This window comes from Serinus canaria, chromosome 2 (assembly GCF_022539315.1).
Source record: "Serinus canaria isolate serCan28SL12 chromosome 2, serCan2020, whole genome shotgun sequence".
NCBI lineage: Eukaryota > Metazoa > Chordata > Aves > Passeriformes > Fringillidae > Serinus > Serinus canaria.
Genome location: NC_066315.1, coordinates 2,519,257 through 2,546,526, shown reverse-complemented (window position 1 = coordinate 2,546,526; position 27,270 = coordinate 2,519,257). Strand labels below are relative to the sequence as shown.

At 43.9% G+C, this 27,270-nt stretch overlaps 1 protein-coding gene across 1 annotated transcript in view; it reads right to left on the bottom strand.

Annotated features, from left to right (window-relative positions):
* The window catches only part of OBSCN (obscurin, cytoskeletal calmodulin and titin-interacting RhoGEF), a 181,351-nt gene that overhangs the window by 125,854 nt on the left and 28,227 nt on the right, over positions 1 to 27,270 (bottom strand). Inside the window, 21 exon segments of the mRNA XM_050971811.1 lie at positions 1,160 to 1,426; positions 2,176 to 2,442; positions 3,146 to 3,415; positions 4,277 to 4,543; positions 5,600 to 5,866; positions 7,947 to 8,213; positions 9,010 to 9,279; positions 9,889 to 10,155; positions 10,818 to 10,922; positions 11,642 to 11,803; positions 13,135 to 13,288; positions 14,256 to 14,368; positions 14,663 to 14,929; positions 16,306 to 16,569; positions 16,867 to 17,136; positions 17,798 to 18,064; positions 18,638 to 18,913; positions 20,423 to 20,698; positions 21,559 to 21,834; positions 22,935 to 23,210; positions 24,317 to 24,592. Coding sequence (XP_050827768.1) covers positions 1,160 to 1,426; positions 2,176 to 2,442; positions 3,146 to 3,415; positions 4,277 to 4,543; positions 5,600 to 5,866; positions 7,947 to 8,213; positions 9,010 to 9,279; positions 9,889 to 10,155; positions 10,818 to 10,922; positions 11,642 to 11,803; positions 13,135 to 13,288; positions 14,256 to 14,368; positions 14,663 to 14,929; positions 16,306 to 16,569; positions 16,867 to 17,136; positions 17,798 to 18,064; positions 18,638 to 18,913; positions 20,423 to 20,698; positions 21,559 to 21,834; positions 22,935 to 23,210; positions 24,317 to 24,592 — 5,124 coding nt within the window.

Below are 27,270 nucleotides of genomic sequence, written 5' to 3'. Positions count from 1 at the left end.
AGTAACTCCCTTTCTATGGGATAGGACCACTGATTCCACACTTTCTTGGAGTTCAGCCCAACCCCTAACACAGCAGGAAATGGAGAAAATGTCTGAGTGTGGATTTGTTTAAAAAATCCCAAAACATCTGCCTTGAAACCCTCCCTGTATAGATAGATACATCCCTGTATAGATAGATACATTCCTAACTAAAAATTAATATATAAATATAAAGAGACAAACAAAGATAAACCTCACTATAAATATATATAAAATAAGGTTAGCACTGTATACAAAAATATCTCTGATATTCCTCCTACTCATAAAACCAGCACAGGGATGTTTTTACTTTGATATTTGTGACAGAGAAGTGTTTCTTTCTTTCAGAAAAGCTGGTGTTAAAAACCTCAGAGTGAATTCAGACAGCTCAGAGCCTGAGATTATGATGGGGATTGAACACATTTCTTTGCTTCTTGAGGATGCTGTAGCAGATGATCAGAGGAGTCTGACTTTACCCCATTGTCCTTAAAAACTGCAACAATTAGCAAGTGGACACTGCTGCTGCACCTCCATCTGATTATTCTTGAATCATTTCTCCAGAGGACAGGGTCAGGTGGGATATTGGGAAGGAATTCTTCCCTGTAAGGGTGGGGAGGCCCTGGGAAGCTGTGGCTGCCCCTGGATCCCTGGAAGTGTCCAAGGCCAGGCTGGACAGGGCTTGGATCACCCTGGGATAGTGGAAGGTGTCCCTGCCCATGGCAGGGGTGGCACTGGATGAGCTTTAAGGTCCCTTCCAACCCAACCCATTCCATGATTCCATGGACCATTCTATTTTTCCACCACCTTTTAGGAACCACTTCTGGGAAGAAGACTCAAGGGGTATGGAGAAAAGCATGAAGGCAGGATAATTTTCCCTCATCCAGCAGCAGGCACTGTGAACCACATCCATTTTATGTCCACAGAGGAACACCAAACTCTCCCCTCACATGAGCCTTTAAATGACACCCAAAATACTCCAGGTGTAATTGTAACTGCTCTGCATGTCCAGCTTTACATTCCCATATTTTTGGCCACGTGTTCCTGCCATCCTGAGTGAGGCAGAACCAGAAATCAGCAGCTCTGCCTGTGCATGCTTCCCATGGCAGAAAAGGGATGTAAATCACATTCCTCTCATCCATACCTTGCACAGTTAGCTTGGCTCTGGACTGGGCATCCCCAATGTCACAGCTGTAAGTGTCACTGTCACTTTTCTCCAGGTTCTTTATGGTCAGCTGGAGGACTTGTCCTTTCTGTGTCATCTCGTATTTCCTGCCAGCCCTGAGCTCAGCGATGCCTTTCCTCCAGACCACAGAGGATGCAGCTCTCTCACTCTGGCACACAAAAACTGCAGTTCCACTCTCATCCACTTTCAGGTCTGAGAGTTCCTTGACAAAATAATTAGGTTTTTCTGGAAGGAAAAAGAAATAATTTTAAAAAATGACCAAGACAGATTTGTCACCCAAACTAGTCCTGAGCATCCAGAATCATCTTGGATCCTCTCTGCTCCAACTCACAGAATCATCAAAAAATAATCATAGAATCATTTAGGCTGAAAAAGACCTTAAGATCACCAAGTCCACCTATTAACTTAATTAAACCATATTCCAAATAGCCACATCTACACATCTTTTGAATCCCCCCTCTAGTGGTGACTCCACCACTTCCCTGGGCATCCTCTTCTAATGCCTGACCCACCCTTTCCATGAAGGAATTTCTTCTTATATCCAATCTAAAACTTGAGAGCACTTCCTCTCATCCCATCAGATGGAATGATTCTAACATTCTAACTGTTCTGACACCAGGTCCCCTTCCTGTCACAGGACACAGCAGCTGAAATATCTCCAGGGAAGTTTAATGCCATGGTCCATGGACTGGTGAGGTCTCCTCTTGCAAACAATTGTCATCATTCATACTCAAAAAAAGAATAATTCAAATTGCTAGTTTTGATTGACTTGTTACAGAGCCCCTAAGATTGTTCAGCATCCAAAAGGTGCTTTTTCATATCTAATTTTTTTAAAGTTTTTAATTAATCAATGAAGTTTTTTTTAAAACTAAAAATTTATCCTGCCCCGGGAGATGGAGGAGAAGAAATCTGTGGTTGTAGATATTTACACCCAACCTCTGAACCTGCCAGCTCCTCTGCTCCCTTCAGCTGACCTTGCACTGTGACCCTGGCTGTTGTTTTGGAGGTCTCAGTCTCACAGGTGTATTCCCCACTGTCCTTGACCGTGGAGTCTCGGATGATGAGAGTGGCTCGTGTCCCCTCTTGCTGCAGGTCGTACTTCTGGCTTTTCCTGATTGCTTTGCCATCCTTGTACCACCTGATGGTCACATCAGCTTTGGACAACTCACAGCTCAGGCTGATGTCCTGCCCTGCTGGTGATGTTTTATCTTCCAGCTGTTTTGCAACCTCAGTAGGTTTTTCTGCAGAGATTAAAAAAAAAAAACAAATGGATCTTTGAATGAAAATCTTCTCTGTATGGTTGGGGTTTTTGCAATTCAAATCATAGAATCTCAGAATGGTTTGGATTGGAAGGGATCTCAAAGATATCCCATCCCACCCCCTGCCATGGGCAGGGACACCTTTCACTATCCCAGGTTGCTCCAAGTCCCATCCAACCTGGCCTTGGGCACTTCCAGGGATCCAGGGGCAGCCACAGCTTCTCTGGGCATCTGTGTAAGGTTGGAACAAGATGAGGGAAGGTTCCTTCCAACTCAAACCATTCTGGGATTTCCTGATTCTATGGAAAAGGACTAACTGCAGATTATGAACCATGTCTGGAAATTACTAATTTCTTCTCTCCACTGACCACCTGAGAGCCTTGGGTGAAATTATCTTTGATGCACAGTCTGGGCTGTAATTATCTGTACTACAGATAATAATTATCTGACTACACTACCTAGTGTAGTCAGTTCTCAAATATCTATTAAAAGCTTCAGAATTTCACTTGTTTTTAAGGCAAAATCTCAGTTCTTCAAGGCTCACAGGAAAGGGAAAGGAGATTTTTTAAGGGAAAATCTCAGTTCTTCAAGGCTCACAGGGAAGGTTGCTGTTGACTCAGACCATAACAAGTGTTTGCTGGCAAACCTTATGAAAATGCACCCAGGACTTTTCTGATCCCATTACCTTTCACAAGCAGGGAAGCCTTGGAGGTGAGACCACGGGCAGTGAAGATGACTTCCCCAGTGTCACCAGGAATGACATTTTTGATACTCAGTGTGTATTTCCGACCTGCATTGGAGGCTTTAAATCTTCCCCCACTTTCCACTTTTCTCCCATTCAGGGTCCAGTTGAAGTCATCAATGCTTTCATGGGACAAAATGCACTCAAAAGTGCAATCTTCTCCCTCCTGGATTTCAGTGTTCTTGAGCCTTTTGGTGATGCCAATGTTCAGCTCTGGAGAACAAAAATTACATTAATACAAGTCAAAAATGCTTTTATGATAGACATGAGTAGAGCAATAGCATTTTTAACTCATAAGAGGGGTTTATCAGCTAGACTGGCAGGACACCACTGTATTCCTCACAGGTGGCTGTGACATGGGAAGGATTTTTCAGGCTCAGAATCATCTCAAAGTTGTACAAAAAGAGAAATGTGAATCTCTTGGCTGTGCTCAGGAAGGACTGAATGAAGAACAGCTCAGTGGGGAAGATTAAAGATTTAATGAGTTAGAGAAGAGAAAAGCTGCCAGAAAAGAAGCCTCTGGGACAATGGATGTAGTTCTCCTCCGTGCTGATAGAAGAAATGTTTGAGTTTTTTGACTCGGTACTCCTGGTGTTCAAACCAGGCAAATTCAAATTTTTTTCTCATTAACATTAAGAGTTTGGAAGCCATGAACAATTCTTTGTCCTTCAGGCTGACACAAGGATTACAGGGCAGGCTGAATGGCTGGGTTCCTCAACAGATATTGTCCTGCTTTTGTGTTCCTACAATGGACTCTGAGTCAATAGCTCAAAATAGGAAAGAGCTGCTTGGGGGATTTTTTGTGGTTAGTTGGCTTCTTTTTTTTGAGAAATTTCTGCTTTTTTGAGAGGATTTCTGGACTTTAGGGATGTTCAGGAAGAAAATGTTGTCTTTACATTCCTGACACCTGATTTTCACTTAGAAACCCCAGACATACTTACACCAAAATTAACAGGAATTGTTCAGACATCACAATATTATGTGAGATTTGTTGAGGAACAGCTAAGAGCCCAAGGGACAAAGCCCACCCATATTTTTAACACTCCTTGAGAGGCCACTGTCTACAACACTTACCCTGAACGCTGACCTTTGATTTGGCAACATCAGTGCCGATGTCACAGGTGTATAACCCTGCATCTGTCTTTTCCAGGTCATGGATAAGGAGGCACAGGGTCTTGCCAGACTGTATCTCCTCATACTTCTTGCTGGAAGTGATCTTCACACCATCCTTTTTCCAAACAGGTTTGACCTTCTCTTTGGAGACTTCACATTCCAGTTTGATCACTCCGCGCTCCTCACCGAAAACATCATCCAGGGATTTCATGAAGACAGCAGGTTTCTCTGAGGGTCAAGAGGCAAAACAGAGAACAACCAGGATGTTTGGGATACTTTCAGTTGCTATCAAATATTTAGAGACATTAATAAACCCTTGGCAATATTGCTGACACCAGTGCAGAACCTAAACCAGTATGGCACCCCCAATTCCCTCATCCTGCTCTCAATCCTTCATCCTGCTCCAAATCCCTTCATCACAAGATTGTGTTGACACAAGGGGCTGCCCTGGCCCAGGTGCAGCACCTGACACTGGCCTTGTTGAACCTCAGGAGGTTCACATGCTCTCAGTTCTTGAACGTGTCCATGTCCCTCCTGATGGCACCTCAACCCACAGGCATGTCACCTGCCCTACTCAGCTGGTAGTCACCTACACACTTTCTGAGGGTGCCCAAGAATGTGTTAAACCACAAAAACTCAGTTGTGTGACTGAGCTTTCAGACATATGAAGGACAGAGGAAACTGTCTTCTCATGGCTGATTGAATCCAGCTCCAGAACTGACATATTAAAAACCACAGAATTACAGAAAATCCTGAGTTGGAAGGGACCCACAAGGATCATCCAGTCCAACATCTGTCCCTGCACAGACATCCCAACAACCCCACACTGTCCCTGAGAGTGCTGTCCAAACATTCTTGGAGCTTTGGCAGCCTTGGGACCATGATCATGCCCTGAGGAGCCTTTCCAGTGCCCACCACCCTCTGGGGGAAGAACCTTTTCCTGAAATCCAACCTAAACCTCCCACCACTGAGGCCCAGCTGTTTCTTCAAGTCCTGCCACTGGCCACCAGAGTGAAGAGATCAGTACCTGCCCCTCCACTTCCCCTCACATGAAGATGTTGAAGACCACAACAAGGACTCTCCAGCTGACCAAACCAAGTGACCTCAGCTGCTCCTCTCAAGGTTTCCCCTCCAGACCCTTCACCATCCTCATGGCCCATAATTAATAGCTCAACATTTTTTATCTATAAAGCAGGATTGGATCCTGTTTACCAAGTCCCCATGGATTTGGTAAATAATGGCTCATTTGCACCTCTCATTTTTATTCTGGTGATCTGGACCCACCTATCACCTTCAGCCGCACGGTCTCCGACACCTTGTCAGACTTCATTGTCACCGTGCCAGCATCCTCGGGCTTCACCTGCTTCATGGTCAGCATGTAGCACTTGCCCACGTTCTTGATGTCGTTGAAGTTGTTGGTGTAGAGGAGGGTGCCATTGAGGAACCACTCCACATCCTCGTCGTCGTGGGACAGCTCGCAGGAGAACACAGCAGAGCTGTCCTCCTCAATCTCCACGTCCTGCAGGTGCTTCAGGACCTCTACATTGCGGGCTGAGGGAAACCAAGAGCGATCAGTTGTGGGTGTCTCTGGGTCTGCACTGAAGGCACTGAGACAGCAGTTCATGTTCACACTCAGGTGTTTATTATTCCTTATCACTAAAACAGTCTCACTGCTGGGAGTTCAGCAGCTTTTCATCAGAAGGCACAAAATGGCCACAATCTCTTGTTCCAAGGGCTTTAAAACTGAACTATCCAATTCAGAGCTGACACCTGGATTATTTTCCCTTTTAACCCCATAACTGATCCCACAGAGCCCCCAGTGCAGACTTGTCTGCCCAATTACAAAATGCCACCCAAACCCATGGAGAAGGAGGAAGAAGAAGGATGAAGAAGCAGCCCAGGATGACACCCTGTGCCCTCCATCTTGCTTCCATCCACAACATCCTAAAAACCCCAAACCCTCAATTTCTCACCCAGTGACACACCTGCACTGCTCTCTAGAATCTATTGCACACTTGTGTGGGTTCCAGTCTGTCTTGGAGTCTGGGAAACTTTCTCCATGAGTGAGGGTCAGAGTCAGAGCTGCCCTGGGGGTCAGGGCACCCCAGAGCAGGCACAGAAATATTCCCAGTGCCCTGGGTTTGCACACCCCACCATCATCATAAATCAGTTGTTATCACAAACAATTTCATGGAGTTTATTAGATGATTTGTTCTGGTCTGCTGCACACCTTTGGTTACCACGTTTCACTTACTTGGTTCTGCACTTGCTCCAACAGGAAAAAAAGATCTACTAAAAAGGCTAATTAAAATTGTCTAGAACCCTCAGTTCTCTTTTTATATATAAATAAGTTTGGAGGTTTTGTTTGTGTTTTATTCAAAAATAAGTAATTTTTTTTCTAAAATGATGTTACAGTCACCTTAAGCAACCCACAGAGCTCCAATCCCTGTGTGCTTGTCACTGCACACACAAACACATTTTAACTAAATTTTCCCTCATTTCCAGGGAAACTGTGACACAGAGGATGAGATGAAGACAATGATTTTAGCCACAAAGGTGTGGTGTTACAAAGAGGTTAAGCAAGTTGCTCAGGTTTAGGGAGTAAAAAGATTTTGATTCATTTCTTTCCCAGTCCTTTGGCAGAGATTTCTCTTTGCAGCTTCTCTGCTCATGGAATGCTGTTTTCAAGGATGAAATAACTCAGAAGAGGGTTTGGGACTATTACTCGAGTCTTCTTTTTCTTTTTTTTTTTTTTCCTTTAATATATATATTTGTTTGGATAGAATAGAGTCACAGAATCATTTAGGTTGGAAAAGACCTCTAAGATTGAGTCCAACCATTCCCCCAGCACTGCCGGGGTCACCACGAAACCACATCCCAAAAACTTTTCAATCCCTCCAGAGATGCTGGCATCACCACTGCCCTGAGTATTTAATTTCAATGTCTGACAACACATTCAATGAAGAACCTCTGCAAAGCCAAACTGCTACCAAGAGCTGCTCCCTGGACTTTTGGAAATGATTCTGTAGCTCAGCTCCAAGTCTTTCTTGGAGTGACACAGTGAACATCTTTTCTTGTAGTGTCACTTGAGGGGAAGAACTGGCTAAAAACAGTTCAGAGCCTGGATGGGGTAGAACATCACTATGAATAATAATTGTATTCAGATATATAATAGTAGCTATAAAATACATTTATAGCAGGTAGACAAATGTATACAGTTGTAAAACAATACAAATGTATAACAATGGCAGATAGAGAAGCTGACTCAGAAAATGAAAACCACAGCCAAGATCACCAGAACTGGAGGCCTGTAGTAGTTTAAGATAAAGGATATTTTTAGGTGAAAGCCCCAGAGGTCTAATTCCTTGTATGAAATGGACAATGATGTGCCTTGACAAATGCTAACTTGTGCCTTACCCAGATGCTGCCCTCCCACACGCCTTACCAACTTCCCAGCAAGAGATGGATTTCAGGATTGTGGAATCAGCAGTTCGCTTGTGACACTGCATTTATATAAAATCAGAAGCTAACTGTGGGAATCTACCTCTCCTCAGGAGGAGGAACCTTGAGTGAAACAGAGAATCATAAAGACCAGCACCAGGCCAGCCCTGCTGCTGCAAACCTCCCGTACCTTCAACGCTCAGCGTGGCTTCGGTCTCGGCGATGCCAGCCCTGCACTTGTACACACCAGCATCCTCGGGCTTCACCTTCATGATCTTCAGCTCTGCTGAGTACTGGTCCCTCTTGATTTTGTACTTCTCCGAGGGCTCAATGAGCACTTGGCCCTTGAACCACTTGACGTGCTTTGGGGAAGGCCTAAAGTCACAGGACAGGATGACCGAGTGTCGCTCCAGGACGGTCTTGTCCTCCAGCTTCCTGGTGATCTGGATGTGGTAATCTGCCAGGCAGAGGTGGGGAACAACAATGGATCAATCTAAAGAAGAGGAAGGTTTAATCTGTATTTCATACCCATTAATTTAACATATGACTTTCTGTTTTGTAAACTGCTCAGTCCTGCTGCAAGAGTCTCTAAGAGATCTCATGTGGTTTGAAGCTACAACAGCACGATGATCCATAAGGAAAGCTGATTTCTGTAAGATAATACTGTGTATTAACCACCAAATTCATGGTTCACTTCTGGCTCGGTGCTTGCTGAATTGCTCTCTAATTGAGGTTTTCATTCAAGTAAAAGTAAATGAAAGACAAAACAAGGACTTCAGGACGTGACTGAAGAGATTTACCATGGTGACAGCAGAAGATAAAAAGCCTGGAGGCTTTGTCGTACATCAAGTCAATGACAAAATGAATTAAGTAAATGAGCTATCAGACTTGTCTAGTTCATAAATGGGACAAAATAAACTCTCCTGGCAAATTTCATCTGTTTTGTCCTCCTTGGTAAAGTCAAGAGAATAAAAATAAAACAGAAACCAGTTTTAGCTTGACAGATTTGAATACCAGGGACACCAAAGTCATTTAATCAGATCCCTTCCTAAGACATTTCTGGCTCTGTTGGTGCATCCAGCATTGCTCCCAACAACCTGCATCTGGGAGCTAAACAGATGTCCCAGGTACACAAGCATTTCCAAGAACCCAGCCCACAATAGAGAATATTTATAACAAATTACTTTCCAGCTACTGTGAGAGGGAAGGTCTTGGTTCTGATTCAGGTGATATAAATTAAAAAACCACATTACCTCTGACGAGCAGGTTCGCTGTGGATTTGGATTTGCCAATGGAGAACTGGATGGTGCCTGTCATATCAACACTTGTTTTTATTATTGTCAGCCTGTGGAGGGTGCCTTCCTGCTGCATGATGATGTTTCTGCCAGCCTGCAAGGCTGCTCCCTTCAGGAACCACTTGGCAGGTTTCACAGATGGAATGGATGTCTCACATTCAAAATTGGCTTCTTCAGGCTCAGTCACGTCCTCATCACACAATTCTTTTACAATATTAATGGCTTGCTCTGGGTGGAAGAGAGCAGGGATTTAGTAGCCATGAAAGCTTTTCCATTATCAGCCTGAACACTCAAGACATCTTTTCTGCACTTATGAACTCAAAAGGCCTTAAAACATCTTTTATTCTGTATGAAAGCAAACACATATTGCTGGTCACAGGCCAGGAAGTGAATCTGTATCTCCTGATTCATAGTCCTAATTCTAAAGTCATCTTCCTATCATGATATCAAACATTTAGTGCTATAAAATGGAAAAGAAGGTTCATTGGAATGCAGATGTTGATGAAAGGAGCTGCAACATTCATCTGAAAAACTTCAGACTGGATGAAAGACTTCATCCAATACAATTGAATAAATGTCTCTGGAATGGGAATTCCCTCATTTTCCTTAGGAGAATTTGGCAGATATTCATTTTTCAGCACGTTCCTGCGTGTAAAAGGATTGAACACCAATGGGCTTCAGAATAAATAACATTAAATAAAAATGTTTTTAAGCAGGATTGTGTTTCCAAAGTAGACAACGAGTGAGTCAGACCCATCCTTTCCAAAGTAGACAACAAGTGAGTCAGCCCATCCTCCTCCCAGTGCATCCTAGGGGTGAAAAAAAGAGGTTTTCTACCTTCAACAAAGAAATTAGCACTGGTTTTGTCATCGAAGGCATCACAGGTGTACGTGTCCTCATCCTCGTAGTCGGCGTCGTTGATGACGAGTTTCCGATAGACGCCCTCGCTCACGATCTCGTATTTCACACCCGGGTGAATTTCCACGTCCTTTTTGAACCACCTGACCTTGGCATTGGCTCGGGACACCTGGCACTCCAGCACCCCCCTGTGCTTCCACAGGGCGATCTTATCCCGCAAGGGCTTCACGATTCTCACGGGCAGCTCTAGGAGGGCAAGGAAAATGGAGCAGTCAGTACAGCCATAAAAGATCATTAGCAATATTTCTTTTATGTTCAGTAATTTGGATGATGAAAAGAATCCTCGCTATGCTGAGCACTCAATTAACTAGTTTAATTAGTAAGAGTTAATTAAAGGGAAGCTTTTTCTCTGTATTTAACTGTTGGAGTCAATGAACAGCAGAAGTAACAGGTGGTTTTTCCTCAACACCTCACAGCAGCGCTACAGCAAATCCAGGTTCTGATCTCCAGTTTCCTGAGCTCCTCAGCAGTGTGGTAATTCAAACATCTTCCTTTTCTCTCCTTCTATTACATTGTTTTAGTCAAACACAACAAAAAATGCTCGTTTTTGTTATAGCATACACCAGAAAGTGAAAATGCAAGAAAAAGTCAAGCTACAGCTTTTTATGCTCAAACTTCACACACAGCTTTAAATGTCAAAAGGTGCAAATCCAACCTCCTGAGAGAATTTAACTGGAATTAAACCAAAATAAACTCCCAGCTGATATTGACCAGGCAGCAAAGTAGGCAGGTTTTCTTTCTCTGAACACTGTGGGACTTTTTGCAACCCTCACATGCCAAGTGAGGGAAGTGAATGGGTTTGTAACGTGAGAGAGCAGAAGCAGCGCTGGCACGAACAGCAGAATTACCTTTTACAGTCAGCTGAGCACGAGATTCTGCCTTTTCTGCTACGAATTTGATCTCAGCCGCATCCTCAACCTGGACACGTGCGTACGTCAGGGAATAGGTCTTTCCTGGGAACAGACACACAAACACAGCTCAGATATCCCAGAGCAAAACCCTTTTTCTAGTCTCCCATGCCAGCCCTTCCTCCAAACCACCCCCACTCTATGGTGGTTCCAGCTGTGGGTTTCTCTGGGTCTGCACTGAAGGCACTGAGACAGCAGTTCATGTTCACACTCAGGTGTTTATTGTTCCTTATCACTAAAACAGTCTCACTGCTGGGAGTTCAGCAGCTTTTCATCAGAAGGCACAAAATGGCCACAATCTCTTGTTCCAAGGGCTTTTAAGACTGAACCATCCAATTCAGAGCTGACACCTGGATTATTTTCCCTTTTAACCCCATAACTGATCCCACAGAGCCCCCAGTGCAGACTTGTCTGCCCAATTACAAAATGCCACCCAAACCCATGGAGAAGGAGGAAGAAGAAGGATGAAGAAGCAGCCCAGGATGACACCCTGTGCCTCCATCTTGCTTCCAATCCACAACATCCTAAAAACCCCAAACCCTCAATTTCTCACCCAGTGACACACCTGCACTGCTCTCTAGAATCCATTGCACACTTGTGTGGGTTCCAGTCTGTCTTGGAGTCTGGGAAACTTTCTCCATGAGTGAGGGTCAGAGTCAGAGCTGCCCTGGGGGTCAGGGCACCCCAGAGCAGGCACAGAAATATTCCCAGTGCTCTGGGTTCCCACACCATTCCAGACCAAAATCCCCATTTTTTCCTCTTACCATCCTGCCGCATTTTGATGTTGTCCGAAGTCTTCAGCTTGTTGTCATTTTTGTACCACTGGGTTTCCACCTCGTCGTGTGAGATCTCACAGATGAAAGATGCACTCTCGTATTCGTTCACTTCCACATCTTCCAGTGGTTTTACAATCTTGACATCTCGGGCTGTGAAGCCATAAAGACAAATATTTATTTGAGGCTTTCTCCATAATGTGGTGTGTTTACTTTCTGCATAATTTCATGGGGAAAAAAGGGGATTGTGTTCTATTCTAGACCAGCCTTTCTTCCTGGGTAGTTTCTCTCTTCCACACAGTGAATACTTTTTATGGCTGAAGCTTATTGTAAGAGGATTTTATGGATGCTGGAACTTCATGCAGTTAATAATGAAAGAAATACACATATTAATGAAAGCAAATTGGCCAAGAAAAACTTAACACAAGTCTGCAATCCTAGGTCATTATTAACTTGCCTCATTCATGCTTCTCTGCATGCTCTCCTCTGTTTTACATAGGAGATATCTTTTTCCAGAGTCTCTGGAATTTAGTATGATCCTCTTTTACTCTGCACCTTTGCACTCCCTTTGTCAGAACTGATCTATTTATCTGTGCTACTTTATTTATTTATTTATCTGGGCAGCCCTTTCTTTTTGAACAAGAAGGTCTCAATACCCCTGGTCAGCCTCAGGAGCAGAGCTGAAATGCAAACAACAACCCATCCCAACCTCAAAACCAGGGAGAAAAGGGGGAGTCCATGGGGCAGATGTCCATGAAGATACTACAGAACCCAAGTGGCCACATGAGGACAGCATCTAGTAAGCAATGAGAAAGATGCTCTGTCTTTCACTAAGAAAGAGCTGATCTGTTTTTCAGATGCCCCTTTAGAAAATAGCATCTGCCAGGGCACAGCAGAGCTGTCTGCTGAGTAGCTTGCCTTTATCTCAGAGCTTATCTCAGGTGCTTCAGAGCCCGGTGACAAACCACCCCTGGTGCTTCATCAGCTGCTCAGTGCAACACTCAGGTGGAAAAACTGCCTCGAGCAGAAAGGAGAGGTGCAGGCAGAAATAACCACCCTCTCCTTAGCATTTACAACCTAAAAATGAGGGCACTTCTTGAGCTCATAGCCAAGGCTTGTCCAGTCCCTGTCCAGGCAAAGTACCCCTGTGACAATGGTGCCACCAAACCACATCAGCACCAGCCACTGAACCCCTGCTTCAGGCCAGGCTGTCCAGTATTTCCTGATGTGCCAATCCAGAAACACCATTCAGATTCCAGACAATGGAAATCACTTATGAGAAATGGAAAACTGAGTTAGGACCTCTTCCAAAAATACTGCAAGGATAGAGCAGGCACAGGACAGCTTTGCCAGCATTTTCTCAGCAGGAAGAGAAACATAACCAAAATGAGCAATTGTGAAAAACAAACACTCCACAAAGAATTTCTTGCTGTGTAGCCAAAAATGCTGCAGTAAATGTATTTTCCTACTTCAGCCAAACATACCATGAACCTTTAGAGTAGCTGATGTCTTGTCTTCAGCTGCTTGACATGTATAGGTTCCCTGGTCTTCATATTCACACTTGTGAATAATGAGGCTTCTCTTATTTCCTTGGGAGATTATCCCAATATTTTTACTTTGCCGGATCTCCTTCCCATCCTAGAAGGGGAAAAGATCAAAGCAGATCACCCTCAACTCCTGGAGATCTGCAGTGAGCAAAACAGACATTCAGAGCTGTGTTTATTTCATACTTCTTGTTGGACTGAATGGAAAACTGTGTTTAAAGGAACATGTGTTGGATATTCATCACATGGCAAAGATTTCAGGAAGTTGGAATAGCTGAAGAAATTTTGGATGATCTCCAGCACCTTTTTTGAAGGCTTAAAACACTATGCAGGGCTGGCAGTGAGTCCCTTCAGACATAAATGGTTTTAAACTAAAAGAGGGTCAAATTTAGACTGGAAAAAAAGAAGAAGCTTTTCACATTGAGGGTGGCCAAACACGGGCGCAGGTAGCCCAGAGAGGTGGTGGATGCCCCATCCCTGGAAACATTCCAGAGCAGGTTGAACAGGGCTCTGAGCAGCCTGATCTGGTTGCAGATGTCCCTGCTCACGGCAGGAGGTTGGAAATGAGATGACACTTCCAGCCCACATTCCACCTTGAAGAAGTGCTGCTACCCCAAACTAGGGAAAGTATCAGCTGTGCCCCAAGGGAAGTACAGGAAATGCCAGAGCTGATCCCCAAAATGACTCTGTAGGGAAAAGGAGCTGGAGTGTCACTGACAAAGGAAATTGAGGCTTCCCTTTATATTCCATTTCCCAAACAGGCTGTAAATCCTGGGTGAATACTGCCTGGTGTGGAGTGAAGCACAAGACTGCCAATCTGTAACAGCAGTGCTCACATTCTGTGCAAGAATAGAAAAGTTTCAATTCAGTTCATAAATACAGTAAATAAAACTCAGAGAGTGATAAATTGGGAGAGTAAATGAACATAAGGACAAGAGAGCAATGCTGAGAGTTTTACTGCAAAGGCTCAGGCTCATATTCCCTGGAAGTACAATTAAAGGCTCCCATTCCCTTCCAGAGAAGTCAGAAATTAAAATATCATAATCCATCAAGTGCTGTACCTTGAACCACTTCACATTGGCATTGGGTTTGGACAGCTCACACTCGAATGTGGCCTTGAGCTTCTGAGTTACACTGACATCTGCCAAGGGTTTGCTGATCCTCACAGGCAATTCTGGGAAAGAAAGACAAATGGGGAATGGGGTCACACAAGCACTGATGGGTAGGTTTCCATGATAAATAAAATTTGTATTGGTTTGGACACTTTATAATTCCCTCCCACTTTGTCATTGTCCTGTGGACAGTGATGCCACAATGACCCAGTTGGCATCAGAAGGAAACGTTACTGTGCTTTACGTCCCTTGCAGTGACCAGGAAAATTTGTTGCCCTCTTAAGTTTGCCCTCCAGGTCAGGAGAAGACAATTGCATCCAGGCCAAGCAGGGTTGGAGCCTTCTGTGCCTGTGTACCTTTCACAGTGAGCTTCCCCGATGAGTTAATGCCCTCTGCTTTGAAGGAGATGAGTCCTGCATCTTCCAGAGCCACTGAGGAGAGAGTCAGGGAGTGTTTCTTGCCCAGGACACCGAAGCTGACGTTGGGTGCAGGTTTCAGACGAACACCATCCTTCTGCCAGGTCCCCTCCACGTCCTCGTGGGACACCTCCACCTCGAAGGTGACCGTCCCTTTCTCAGCCACCTCCAGGGGCTGGAGGCCTTTCACCAGCTTGATCTGCCTCACTGGAAAGCAACATGGAAAAGTTGGAGATCTCACACCTGTGAAACAGCCTGAGGACTTCCAAATTGATTATTTCCCCATTGCTCACGCGCCTGCCAATTAATTGGTATTTGCCAAATAAACAATCACTTTTACAGGAAATAAAACCTGTCCATAACCACAGTGACAACAGAGCTACTATTTTTTAAATGGATGTTCTCATGAGACAAAAAGGTCAACCAAATATCACAGAAAACACCACTGGCTCCTTTTCTGTTGAAGTCTACCAGATTTTAGAAAAAAAAGACAAATAATTCCATGGCAATACTGGGCAGTCCTTCAATTAGGATAAAACAAAGATAGGAGGAAAAAGCTATAGTAAAAGGAAAATAAAATCCATGCTTGGTGCAAAAATGCTGACACCTCACAGGCTGGTGGCCAAAGCAACCTGTCCACCCAACTAATCCATGGTTTGGGTGGATATTACCTGTTCCTGTGACAAGACATCCACGACCTATCATCCAGTAAAATGGATTTAGTGTTTAAACTTGCATCACCACTAAAAGTTGCCAATTAAAAAAAAAGGACAAAAACCACAATGAAGCCTCCAAGATCTCTCCAGACAACCTATTCAGTCCTCTGACCATTAAAAATCTTTTTTAGAATATAACCTAGCTCTTTCTCACTGCACCTGAAGTCCATTATTTCCTGGCATCATGGAGATTGTTCCCTTCTACTTTGTAAGACTTGAAAACAGTCTTTTGGGTGTTTGAAGTCCTTCCTCTAAATAGGTTTATTAGTCCTTCCTAATAAACCTATTATTTAGAACCAGTCCAGTACCAGTTGGTGGCAAGGACTTTATGGACAAAATAAGCCAGTCCTTGAGTACTTAAATCCTGTTTTCAAATATCCAGTGACAATTATTACAAAAAAAATGTAGGAAAGAGACAGAAGTACAGGGCTATGGATGAGGCACCATTCATTTACCCAAGAGTGAAGCACCCTCAGGGAGAAGATTTGCTTTTGGAGTTTTTTAGACCTTGACTGAATATAAAGAGACATTCTGAACGAGGTGGTTTGCAGAGAAAAATCAGGGCAATGGATGGCTGAAGAGGGATTTTTGGTAAAAAATCATACTAAGGAAAATACACAGAGCATATCAGGGAGTGAGAAAGAAAGGAATGAGAAGAATCTTTCAATCAGCTTAAAGGTCAAAGCTGGTGGGATGAGATGGAGGCAACAGGAACCAGTCAGACATTCTCTGTTCATGGCTTAGCTTTCACCTCCTCTTGCTCATTTGACTGGCTTTGTCCCCGTGTCCCCATGACAATGCAGAGACCAGAATCCACCACCAAACCCTGCCCAGGGTATTTTTAGAACTGAGGGCCACTGAACTCACTTTCCACATTGATCTTGGCTTGGGTCTTGTCATCAGGGCTCTCACAGCAGTAGAAGCCCCGGTCTGCAAAGGAGATGTCCTTGACCACCAAGGTGTGCTTTGTTCCCTCAGCTTTGATCTCTATTTTGTCACTGGGCTTCAGCACAATGCTGTTCCTCATCCACTTCACCTCTGCAGGCTTGGTCAGCTCTACCTCCAAGGTCACTGTCTCCCTCTCTTCAACTGTTTTGGGCTCCAGCTTCTTCTTGAAGGAGATTGAGGCCTCTGCAAGAGAGGAAATATTAGTAGGAATGTGGAAGATCCAGAAAACAGGCTTTGAAAGAAAATTAAACCAGTGGCTCGTGTACCTCCAACCCCAAGCATTCTGGGCACTCCTATTCAGTGATGCTAAAGCAGAAATTCCCTGCTGCCAGCATAATTAATTAGAGGGAAATCCACATAAAACAACATCATCATAGAATGGTTGGGTTGGAAAGGACCTTAAAGATCATCTAATTCCAAGCCCCTGCCATGGGCAGGGTGACATTTCCAGCCTGTCAAAGGGGCACTGCCACCTCTTACCTCTGACTCTGAGGTTGGCTGTGCTCTCCACGCCCTCAGCATTGGCAGTGATTTCAGCTGCATCTTCCAGTGTCAGGTCAGTGATGGTGAGGCTGTGGTTGGTGTCCTTCTGAGAGATCACATATTTCTTGCTGGCTTCAATCTTGGCACCATTCCTGAGCCAGGTGACCACGGCATCACTGGGGGAGACGGTGCACTTGAACACGGCCTCTTTTCCTTCCTCAGTCACCACGCTGTTGAGACTTGTGACGAATTTCACCACTCTGGGAGCTGATGGAGAGAGGTAAAACATTCAGGAGCACGTCCTTGAGGCACGGCACGAGCACCTCCAAACAGCCAAAAGCTTCCATGGCTTTCTTGGAAGCAGCAATTTGAGTACAGCATAATACTGTGCTCAAATAAATAAAGGAAACTCAGTAAATACAGTAATAAATACTTAGTAAATATAGTAAGTGATCACAAAAGTGGATCATCATATTTCCCATGTCTGACTTTCTTGGAAGCAGCAATTTGAGTACAGCATGACACTTTGCTCAAATAAATAAAGGAAACTCAGTAAATACAGTAATATATACTTAGTAAATATAGTAAGTGATCACAAAAGTGGATCATCATATTTCCCATGTCTGAGTAAATTTTATGTACAAAGAGAAGCAAAAAAAGAGGGGAAATAAAATCCCATCTTTTATTTGGGAAAGTGAATTCCAGCCTCAAATGCAATATGAAGGTCAATCTTAAGAGACCTGAGCCAGGTCTCACAATCATGACTTTCAGAAATAGAGGTTCCACTGACACTGAGAGGACAGTTCTGTATTTTGTTCTCAACACAGGAGTCACCCCAGACACATGAAAAAAAATCAGCTTTGCAGGGTTTTAAAAGCTGAGGACAAAACCCAGGGACCCCTCCACACTGCCACCATCAGGGACATACGTTTGGGGACGATGGTGATGCTGCTCTTGTCATCCCTGGACTCGCAGGAATATTCTCCCTCGTCCTCAGCCCGGATCCCCGTTATGGTCAGGCTCCGTTTGGTTCCCTCCTCACGGATCTGGAAACGCTTGCTGGCCTTGATCTCCACACCATTCCTGCTCCACGTCACCTTCCCCTTGGCGTGGCTCAGCTCACAGCTCAGGGACACGCTGCCACCAAGCTCAGCTTTCACAGCCTCCAGCTTCTTGGCAAACTTCACTGGGATTTCTGAGACCCAGGGAAAGCGTGAGGGGGGGAAAAGAGAAGAAACCTGTTCTAAGAAACTGGTTCTGCCCAACTGTGGGAATAAATAAATAAATATGTAAATATAGTGGCCCTAAGTATTTAGGGAGACAAAATCTAACCAGAAATGTGGAAATTCAGGCAGATTCCTTTCACATGGTATTTTCAGATCCTTGTCATTATACAGGAGGATACAGAAACAGGAGGGGAGCAAACACCAGAAGTACCCATCATAGGCTTCCAAACTGGCCAGCAAAAGACAAAAGCTGGACAATTTTTGGACACTTTTTTCACCTTATTTTTGATCTTTTTTTGACTTTTTTTTTTACATATTTTGACTTTTTTTTAAACTTTTTTTAAACTTTTTAAATAATTTTTTTGGTTTTTACTTTTTTTTTTGGAAGCTGGAGAACTTTGCTGGCCCACGGTGGGGCATCCTGGGAAAGTGCAACAAGCCTTGAGGTTGGAACAGTTTCCAGAAGAGTTTGGATTTCACCTCCATCCCATCATGAGGGAAGTGCAGCTGTTGGGCTGGGCCATGACCTGGGCACTGCTCACCTTTCACCTGGACTCTGAATTCCTGCTTGTCATCCTTTGTCTGGCAGGTGTAGAGGGCAGAGTCTGTGCTCTCAGCTGCATTCACTGTCAGCGTCCTGGATGCCCCCTCACTTTTGATCACACATTTCTTGCTCGCCTTGATTTCTGTGCCATCCTTGAACCACCTCACTGCAGCTGTTTCAGGTGTGACTGAGGTTGTCAGTGTGATGCTTTCGTGTTCTTGAACAATGAGAGGTTCTTTCTGGACAACTTTCTTTTCAAATTTAGCCTCTGGTTCTAGAAAAGATGATAAAACAGGAAAATTAACAACTTTATGCTCAAATCCTTGAGCAGTTAAAAAAAAAAGGCAGTTAAAAAAAGCAGTTTAAAAAAAAAAGCATAAAACAAAGGAGTTTTATAATGCTCCCTCTTCAGGACTCACACCACCAGGTCATCCATAACCTCTAATAATCCAGGGAATATGGCTCAATATTTGTGGCTGGTGTAATCTTTTCCTGAGCAAGAAGAAAGAAAACAGTCTCTGAGGCAACCCAGAGCTTTTGTTTACAAAATAAGCAGAGGAAAGAAAATGCAAATATTTATATTTTATCTGCTGCCCATAAAAAGCTTGTTTTTTAGAAGTAAAATTACATATATAATTCTTTCCCTTCCCCTTTTTAGGATCTTAGATAAAATTAAGAAGAGACATTAATGGGCTGAATGAATGGCCTATTTGCTCCACTAGAATGAGGGCTGGAACTCAACCTTTAAGGCTATTTCCAACCCAAACCATTCTGTGATTCCAGTCCCTTCTTTTTGGCCTCCTTTCTATCTTGTATATTGGTTTTTCTGGGTCTGGACTGAAGGCACTGAGACAGCAGTTCATGTTCACACTCAGGTGTTTATTATTCCTTATCACTAAAACAGTCTCACTGCTGGGAGTTCAGCAGCTTTTCATCAGAAGGCACAAAATGGCCACAATGGTTCCAAGGGCTTTTAAGACTAAACCATCCAATGCAGAGCTGACACCTGGATTATTTCCCTTTTAACCCAATAACTGATCCCTGGAAGCCTGCAATGTGGACTTTTCTGCCCAATTACAAAATGCCACCCAAACCCATGAAGAAGGAGGAAGAAGAAGGTAAAGAAGAACAACCTGCCTCCACCCTAAAACCTCCATCTCACTTCATATTTATTTCTCTCTTCTAAAATCCCAAACTCTAAGTTTTCCACGCTGTGATATCACACACTTCTAACCAAACACACACCCACAATCCCAGTGCTATCAATCAATTTTGGAAGCCTGTTCCATGACCTCAGGTCAAATGCAGTGTTCTCTTGTGGGTCTGTGCCTTTAAGCACACAAAGTTAAAAATTCTCAGCATCCAGGATTCCAACATCTGTACAACCTTTTGCCACAAAACCAGGCATTTTGGGGGCACACACAAGCAGGAGACCTGGATTTCTGAGTCACTTTTCCCATAGCTCCATTGCTACCCTGCAAACTTCCTACGTCTACTTCCAACTCTCTTGGAACTCTCTTCCAACTCTCTTGGGGAACTCTTCCACTGAAAGAGGTTAGGTGATATGGTGTGTGAAAGAGACAAGCAAAAAGCTATGTAGCATTTCCAGACCCCCAGAAAAGTCAAAATTTCCCACCTCTACACTGCTAGATTAAGAATTACTGTGTCACGTAGCTCAGTGGTGTTTCTCCAGGTGAGGCAGTGGCTGCGCCAAGGCCGCTGTGTCAGGAATATCCTCTAAGCCACAGGGACTGGTTCTTCCCACCACAAAGTGAGCACTCACCAGTTGGCTCCAGTTTGAAGGTCATCCTCTGGCCTGCAGCCTCACAGATGTATTCCCCAGCATCCTTCTTCTCCAGCTGCTCCACCACCAGGCGCCGGGATTTGCCCAAGGTCTCGATTTTGAATTTCCGAGAGGACACGAGCAGTTTTCCATCCTTGTACCACTTCACTTCGGTTGTGTCCTGTGCTACCTCACACATGAGGGTGGCACTTTCTGTCAGGACAGCCTTCACCTCCTTCTGGACCTTTTCCTGGTTTATAAATGCAGGTTTGGGCTCTGAGCACAGGAAAGGAAGAAAATAATTGTTGATGGGTTAAAATTAGATTAATTTTACAGATTTCTGTGGAGATGTTTGGAATGTATTTAGGTTGCCATTGCCAAAACCAATTGCCATCACTTAGCAGTGTCTACCCTTCTGTGGGGTGGAGCTGCCACTTGGAAAATTGGGAACTAAGAGCCTAGGAATGGAAAGGACCAAGAGAAGCCTTGACATCAACCCTACAGTTGCAAGTCACCAGATAAAATTGTATTTCATTTGAAATTTCCCAAAGAACATCTGTCCTGCATATCACTATAAGCTCCCAAATTCCCTTTACTTAAGATCTCAGAAACATTAAGCAATCTCCTGGAATATTTCACAGCAAAGGAGCATTTAGCACCTGGCAGAAATAGTAAGACATCTCAAAAAACTGAGATCTCAATAACACAGTAGACAAAGGAAAAAAAAGTGCTATTTACAATCTGCTGCTGATACTGCAAATGACAAAATATATTCCAGCCTCTAAATCTTCTAAATGGGATTGCAAGACAACAAGGAAGGGATTCTGCCATGGCTCCTTGCTTTCAAGAAGTTCAATGTCCTTTGGGACCACAGGAATGGAAGGGATCTGAACACTAATTATTTTCTTTATATTCATAACTACTATTAAACCTGCTAAGAATGAGACAGAGCTTGTACCATGCTAAAGGCAAATATTCCCATTTCCACAAATCCAGGCAACCAAGCACAGAAAATCAGGTGAACCCTGCAGGCTGCAACAAAACCAAGACTATTGCAACTGAGCAATGGTGGAATAGTTATTTCAATTATTGCTGTATTGGCCTCTATTGAATTCTCACAGAGAATCTTCTCCTACCTGTGACATCGATCCTGAAGGTGAGTTTTTGGCCTGCAGCCTCACAGGTGTACTCCCCTGCATCTTTCTTCTCCACCTCACCCACCACCAGACGACGCGATTTGCCCTTCGACTCCACCTTGAACTTCTTGCTGCAGGTGATGAGTTTCCCATCCTTGTACCACTTCACCTCTGTTTTCTCCTGGGCCACCTCGCAGCTCAGAGTGGCATTTTCTGACAGTGCAGCCTTCACCTCTTTCTGCACCTTCTCCTTGTTTGTAAACACAACTTCTGGCTCTGGAAAGAGAGAGAAATCCAGACTTTCTCTAAAATATGATTTTGGCCAATCTCCTTATTGAGGCTTCCAGGAAACACTGGAAAAAAAAAACCCCTCTGACATGACAGTCCATATCTAAGCCTATCAGAACATGCAAAGGACCTTGTGGTGGTTTATTTGCCTGGTTTGGGTTTTTTGACAGCAGTAATCTCTCTATGGCTCATAAGAACATTGACTGGCAGGACTCAGTCAAGGCAGGAAGTGTTTTCATTTAAGTTAATTGCAACCTATCAAATTTAGGAGGAAGAATCTGTTCCATGCTGCATTATAATCCCATAAAATTTATTTCTTTGATTCTCAGCAGCTGCTGCTGCTACTTCCTAGATCATTTGGTGAAGTGAGAAAGGTGCTAGACCAGCAATGACCCATCCAGGACCCTGTTATTTGTCCTCAGTGCCACCTTGAGAAAAGCTCAGCTCATCTCACATCCAAAAGGTGAAAACCCCCTGTCCTCCAGAGACACATCAGTCACACCATTTGCAATTGGATTGGGAAGCTGTGAGGAATCTGAGAAGCTGAATCCATTCTACCTCTCTACAGCCCCAGTAGGGAAATACAACTGGAATGAGTCTCCATGACACCTTCTTTCCTTACTTGCCATTTTCTTGACACCTTAAAAACCTTAATACATATCAAACCCTACTTCCATGACTCCCTTCAGGCTGGAATGAGCACTTCCAAAGGAAATAAAAGGAGTGTGGACATTGGGCAGGCTCTGCACCATGACCCTGCACTGAGAACGAGCTGTGGTGCAGATTTGTTCTTGTTGCACCAAGACAGAAGGAAGGTGATGCACAATCAGTATCTTCTTTATAACAGCCTTTTTCCTCCAGTGGCGGGTAGCTTCCAAAATTTTCCAGGGATTCAGCTCCCTGGTTTAAGGATTTCAAATGTTTTACAAAGAATATATGAAGAAAACTTGCATTTGTACCCATCCTAGGCCACGCCACTGATGTACTCCAAAAATTTGAAGCGTAACACGAAGACGACTTATAAAATAATGTTAATTTCTCTAAAGATTCTAGGAATAAGACTGATGGGCCAAAGAATCTTCTCCTACCTGGGACATCGATCCTGAAGGTGAGTTTTTGGCCTGCAGCCTCACAGGTGTACTCCCCTGCATCTTTCTTCTCCACCTCACCCACCACCAGACGACGCGATTTGCCCTCCGACTCCACCTTGAACTTCTTGCTGGAAGTGATGAGTTTCCCATCCTTGTACCACTTCACCTCTGTTTTCTCCCGGGCCACCTCACAGCTCAGAGTGGCATTTTCTGACAGTGCAGCCTTCACCTCTTTCTGCACCTTCTCCTTGTGGACAAATGCATCTTCTGCCTCTGCAATTGAGGGTACAAGGGCAGATTTTGAAAATTCACAGATCCCTTCCCAAATGCACACATCACCTTTTCAATTATGTTGAAATAAATTTCCCATTCACATTCCCTGCTGCCAGCACCTACTGAATTTTTAACATTTGAATTACATCAAGTGCCAGTGAAGGAGTCATTCTCATGTAGACCAAGACACAGCTTCAAAATTGCTTTAATTTCCACCACTATCTTTCTTCAAAATCTGAAGAAAATAACATATCCCAAAATCCAACAGCAGTAAGGTGGATGAGATCTCTCAGAATTAAATTTGCTGTAAGAGGATGAGCATTAAATTATCCAACCAAGCCTAGAGTCGTAGTTTACTTTGCCAACAAAACAAAGATAGTGTTGGGAAAACAAACTTTGTGAGGCTATTCTGTGTCTGTATCTTTATTTCCCAACTGTTCTCAAGAAGTGAAAAAATTATTTTTCTCTAATGAATGAAAATTAGCCAGCTCCAATTGTATTTGCACCGTGCCATGGCCAAAAATAAATCTAATGTATGAACTCTTCAATTTGCTTTAAATTCATCAGGATCTAACTGAAGGATGTCAAGATTAGAAGCTGTCTTGAATATTAAGGTGAAAAGAGCTGGTTTCCTCATTTTCTGCTTCTGAGAACAGTTCTGGCATTTCCATCCAGTTGACAGAGGCCATAATATAAAGGTTTCCTCTATAATAAACTATATTCTAGAAAGGAGTTTTCACAATAGAATGCCTGTGCTCAGATTTGCTGCACCCTTTAATTTCTCCAGCAATTAGTGAATTCTCAGTTTGCTATCAGTGCATCTCCCCAAGATTCCCAGGGAAATTCCCCAGTGATCTTCACCCTGACCGGAGTTTGGGGCTACAGAAATCCACTGCATGCTCAGTTTCTGAAAAACAAAGACAGCTCTAACAGCATGGACACAATTTCATGAATAAACCAACACCAGTTAAATGCTGGCTCAGTCACTGCCTGTTGAGATGGAGCTTGACAAGCCATATAACCTTCCCCTCCTTCAGTTTCTCAGGATGATAACAGGGATTGCAGTTTTTCAGGGTGTAAAACAGGGATGCAGCATATTCTCTCACCTTTGACATCGATCCTGAAGGTGAGTTTTTGGCCTGCAGCCTCACAGGTGTACTCCCCTGCATCTTTCTTCTCCACCTCACCCACCACCAGACGACGCGATTTGCCCTCCGACTCCACCTTGAACTTCTTGCTGCAGGTGATGAGTTTCCCATCCTTGTACCACTTCACCTCTGTTTTCTCCTGGGCCACCTCACAGCTCAGAGTGGCATTTTCTGACAGTGCAGCCTTCACCTCTTTCTGCACCTTCTCCTTGTGGACAAATGCATCTTCTGCCTCTGAAATAGGGAAAATATACAAGATGTAAATATTTTTTCCCAAGAAGTTCTTACTTGTACAAGGTGTGGATGTTCTGCAGGATCCTGGACTTGGCAGTGCTGGTTTCACCATTGGGCACGACAGCCTTAAAGGTCTTTTCCAACATAAATAATTCAGTATTAAACACTTGTAAGTAACCCAGCTTTGCAGTTCTATTTATCATATAAATAAAGCAATGTACCCTCCCAATATAGTCCATGTAATTATCATCCCTCTCTGACTTGCCCTCATGAACAGCTCAACCACCCCATTTGTAAATTTCTTACAATTAATGTAAAAATGAATGAATATCAAGATGAAATTCTCTCTTGTGTCTTGATGATATTTCTACTCCCCACATTTGGAACGAGCCAAATGCAGCACAAAGGTGAGTTGCCACCTCCACTGTCACATTATCTAGAGGATTTTACCAGTTATTTTAGATCAAAACTGGGTGTTGCTCACAAAATACCTTGTAACCCAATCCCAAAGACAGGACAAAGACATGGATCTTAATATGGAAAAGCACTTGATGAACATTACACAAAAAACTAGCATATAAAATTTGAAGTATGTCACCATGATATTTTATGAAAAATCCCTTGGCCAGAATTTTTTCTCCTGGGAAGCTGGGAAGCTTCAGCTTCTCTCTGATTTGCTGCTTTGGAATGGGATTTGGAGAATTGTTTATCCTGGCATGTGAAATTGTTTTTAATTAATGACCAATCCCAGTCCTGCTGTCTCAGACTCTCTGGTCTGTCACAGGTTTTTATTATCATTCTTGTTTAGCCTTCTGATGTCTCCTTTCTCTTTCTTTAGTACAGTTTTAGGATATAATTTCTTTTAATGTCATATAATATCATAAAATAATAAATCAGCCTTCTGAGAACACAGAGTCAAATTCTCATCTCTCACCTCATCCTGGGGATCCGCAACACCACAGAAGTGTATTTTTATTTCCTAAAAATCTGTGATTTCCCAGCAAACTGGCCTCCTAACAGGAGGGTGCAGCCGTGGGGAAGCTGGGCTCTACTCCCAGAGAACCAGAGACAGGAGGGAATAGCCTCAAGCTGGGCCAGGGTGGGGTCAGGTTGGACATCAGCAGGAATTTCCCCATGGAAAGGGTGGTCAGGCACTGGAAGGAGCTGCCCAGGGAGGTTTGGAGTCCCCATCCCTGGAGGTGTCCAAGGAACACCTGGACATGGCACTCAGTGCTCTGGGCTGGGGACAAGTGTGGGCACAGCTGGGACTCCATGGTCTGGGAGGGCTTTCCCAGCCTCAGTGATTCTGTGAGCTGGGAGGCTCTCGGGAGTGCTGAGCCACTTCCATCCCCTGTGCTACTGCCTTCCTCTCCCCAGTCACCCCTGCAGCCTCCTGGGCCATCCTTGGCTCCTCCTGGACGATTTTCTCCTGTCTCCATCACGTCTGTGCTCCGAGCAGCAGCAGCTGCCTGGGAGGGTGAGGAGAAGGGTAAGCTCAGGCTGAGCTCCTCCACTGCTGACAGTGGCACCACCTGTGGTCCTGGGCCACACCACAGCCTTGCTATGAATATTGCACAGTCCACAGAAAGACAGGAGTCCTGCAGGGAGCAACACAGAGCAGGAATCCAGCTCAGGGGCTCTGAATTTGAGCTCCTCTGTTTATATTGGCTGCAGAAGGGGTGTGAGGAGATGCTGCTGTCATTTAGAAGGCACATGGTCTGTGCTGGGTAATGCAAAGCTCCTCAAAGGGACGTGTCAGCAGCATTTTGACATCTGAAAGGGCTCAAGCTTTGCATTCAAAACTGATTGAAAAAATATTAATATTTAAACTCCCATCTACAACTCCAAGTGTGAATATGCAGAGTGTATTCAAAATAGGTTATAAAAGAAATCTGTGTTCATGAGGGCTGTATTTTAAATGCCAGGTTAGCAGAGCAGAAATATTCCAGACTCATCTCACTTGTCCTTTACATTCTTGACCTTTCATATAAACCATTTTTACACTGATAGGAAGTGTGACTAAAACTTTTAATCAGCTTCCAAAGTGATTTACACCAGTTAATAATTTCTTTTAGAAGCTTATTTAAAATTTAAACAACTTTTCAGTGAAGATGACATTTCCAACCTTAAATGAAGCTGGTTAGTGAATATTCAGTGGAAATGAGGAAAAGTATTTTCAGGACATGAAACTTTCACTGATTTATACCCTGAATCCTGAAATACTGGTATTTCAGAATCAGCTCTTTTTCTGTGTGCGCAACTCAGTCCCAAGGTGTGCAGCAGCTGATTTATTGTTTTTTTATTAACCCAAAAACTACAGTGGCATCCCAAAACCCAACACTAACCATCTAACCTTCAACCTGTCCTTAAGCAGGGAAGGCTTTGTGCTTCCAGTGGAGCCCTGGAGTACAGGAACCCTGAAAATCTTTCCAAGTGCAATGGCACCAGGATAAATTAAGACCCAGAAATCCTGTGCACTCTGAGATAAACGAGTAGGAGAAGGATTTCTGGAGCAGAAGAGCCAACCACTCTGAGTACGCATAATCCCTCCTGACTTTCACACTGGATCATTTTCCAGCCAGGGCTGGACTTGCACGTCGTGGTACAGCTGTCCCCATGAGCAACACAGCAACGGTAGCTAGGGCAGGCTGGTGGCACAGGGCAAGGGGTCACATTAC